The 2,667-nt window shown below is 35.4% G+C and overlaps 1 protein-coding gene across 1 annotated transcript; it reads right to left on the bottom strand.

Annotated features, from left to right (window-relative positions):
* Positions 1-121: 121 nt before the first annotated feature.
* On the bottom strand, positions 122-2,350 carry LOC109243979 (thiol:disulfide interchange protein TxlA homolog). Its single transcript, XM_019410999.1, has 3 exons — positions 2,217-2,350; positions 714-1,278; positions 122-182 (listed from the first exon to the last, which is right to left on the bottom strand). The coding sequence occupies exons 2-3, from the start codon at positions 933-935 to the stop codon at positions 153-155; spliced, it is 252 nt and encodes an 83-aa protein (XP_019266544.1). The 5' UTR covers positions 936-1,278; positions 2,217-2,350; the 3' UTR covers positions 122-152.
* Positions 2,351-2,667: the final 317 nt, after the last annotated feature.

The raw sequence follows: 2,667 nt of genomic DNA, 5'->3' as shown, positions 1-2,667 counted from the left end.
TTAAGAGAGATTTTTTTAAAGTGTACTTAAACTTAGCTATCACCACAGAGACTTAGCTATTCACCACAGAGTGACTTTCAATATATTAAGCAGTCGCCACAGAGTAACCAATCTCAACAACAATAGAAGCTGCAAAGGACTTTGTAATGCTTTTAAGCTCCACTTAGAATGAATGCTATAAGCTGTTACACTGAAAAAACTTCAAAAGACAGAGATCTAGCGAACTTGAAGCATAAAGCCTAATCTGTTAAAAGTCTTCTGCCTATTACCTTGCCAATTGAAGGATGACCATTTAATTTCAATTCTTTGCTGACAATATCTTGCAGTTTTTCGTAACACATTGAAAAGATATGTTGTCTTAAACAATTTATCAGACCAATGCAATGCCCAGATTGCACTAAAATCCTGATCAATTGATTCATGAAGGTAACTTAACATAGGAAAAGAGTCCAATACTCAGTACTGAGTGCATTCAACACATATCTAGTTTTGAATTAACAACACTATTCCAAGATCATCAAGTATCGCCATAAATAACCTTTCAATACAGAAAGAAGAAAAAGAACCATATCAACAACCAAGCAACAAAAGAACGAGGCCCCTCTCAATTCTTAGAGTATGCAAAATCTAATACACATCCGTCCAACAACAATATATATATAAACAGACTTGCAGAAGAATACAATGCATAGAGTATTAAGACTTAAGAGTACCTCAGGCAACCATTGGTCATTCTCTGCATCAACCATAACAATGTTGAGCCAGTCAGTGTTCCTGTTCTCAACCTCGTTCACGAAATTAACCAAAGAATTGCAGAGCCGGCACTTGGGGGAGTAAAATTCAATTACAGTACCCTCCTTTCCACTGGCCAAGGCAGATGCTAACGCACTCTGCTCGGCCTCCGCTTGGTCTGCAGGAGTCAATTTCTTCTTCATCAACTTCAAGGTAGTGTTTTGGCCAACTCCACCATTCGACTGGAAATGGAATTTGGATGATAAAGGTTGGGGTTTTGATATATTTTGGATGAAAATTAAACACTCCAGAGCCAATATTCTTGAATGGTTTGAATAACCAGGGTGTTTCAAAGGTACAAAGGCAGATGGGTTTTAGGGTTTTGGTTATGGACATCCCATGGCCATTTTAAGCAAAAGGGAGAGTGCTTCGATGTAGAATCCATCTATTCCAAGAATTACACGTATTTACATCACAATAAAAAGCTGACTTTCTTCAGCTACTCATTTGCAAGGCATTGTAGCAAGAACAAGCACCTAGTCTGTGCTGCAATAACAGGACAAGCAACATGAACACACACAATCTGAAAAAATAAGACAGGTTATAACTACTACCTTGACAAATGACATTAGTATTATATTATACCGTTTGTTGTATCAAGATAATTCAAAGGTCAAAATTATGAAATTGGACCACCAAAATGACTACTTAGGGGTCATTTTGCAGATGGTTTGGAATAAGTAATCCTAGCATAAAATCCCACATAAGATAATACAGTGTTTGGTTGGCCATGTAAGAAAAAATATCACCGCATAACAAATCCCGCGTTTGGTTTGGCGGTATCAAATAATACATGCATTAAGTTATGCGAAAATCTATGTCTTATTTTATGCGTGATAGAACGTGGAATATGAATTCATGTATTAGTAAAGCGGTGATTAAACAATTTAAAGATAAAAATGCCCTTTAAAATAAATAATTCATGTATAACAATCTCCTCGTTATTAATCACTGCTTACAATTCTTTCATTATTAATCCGCCTAAAGAATCCCTGCATTATAACCCCGCATAACTGAGTATGTGAACCAACACTACTGAGACTATGCTTAAGGTGTATCCGAAACAGTCTCTCTACCTTTCACAAGTTAGGAGTAAGGTATGCATACACACTACCCTCTCCGATTAAACTGAGTTTGTTCTGTTGTTGATGTATAATGAGTATGTGAACCAGACGACCGTTAATTCAATGTCTTTGCTACAAGGCTTAATCATTTGATAATATTTCTATCCTGATTCATTAAGTACACAGTTTAACCATTATACACTATTTCTATACTAATTTATATATATTATCTGAAATATTATCTCAGAAGTCAAATACACTTTCTGTAAACGAAGAGGGTAGAAAACAAAGCATTAGAGAAAGGGAATTAAGGCTTTTTTTTGGACTTATGAAACATAGAGGGAAAGGGAGAGAACTTACATCTGCTATCGCCGGTAAGGATTTGACCGGAGGAGCTCGCCGCTGAGGGTGTAATTTGATATCCGGTGTCGAAATTTGGGTCCGCGTATGGTCAGTTCTAGAGGAATTTTGGGTCTCTAAGTGAAACCCATTGGGCTTAAGTCCTTCTAAGCAAGGGATCTTTACCCAAATAGCCGGTAGAATTTACAGTTTAATTTTTTAGGGGTTTTGACACAGTTACCACAAAAACAAAAACTATTTATTCTTGTCTATCCATTTATTTTTCTACCATAAACTAATTACATTTTCTACCCATAGTAGATTTTGTTGGGGGAATTTTTTCTTTATTCTCCAATTCTTTTTTATTTCTATGTTTCTTTTTTTTTCTTTTCTCCTTTTTTTTCTCGTTTTCTTTCTTATTTTTTTTCTTTTTTTCTTTTCTAATTTATTTAACTTCTGCTTTTTTATATTC

This window comes from Nicotiana attenuata, unplaced genomic scaffold (assembly GCF_001879085.1).
Source record: "Nicotiana attenuata strain UT unplaced genomic scaffold, NIATTr2, whole genome shotgun sequence".
In the NCBI taxonomy this organism is placed as follows: Eukaryota; Viridiplantae; Streptophyta; class Magnoliopsida; order Solanales; family Solanaceae; genus Nicotiana; species Nicotiana attenuata.
The sequence above is the reverse complement of the archived record's forward strand: the minus strand, read 5'-3'. Positions and strand labels throughout refer to the sequence as shown.

Excerpts from the sequence above, each read along its gene's own strand:
- LOC109243979 (XM_019410999.1), bottom strand. The coding sequence starts at position 935 with ATGAAGAAGAAATTGACTCCTGCAGACCAAGCGGAGGCCGAGCAGAGT. Across the intron at positions 183-713 it reads ATGACCAATGGTTGCCTGAG|CTTATAGCATTCATTCTAAG; the intron begins GTACTCTTAAGT and ends TCAGTGTAACAG.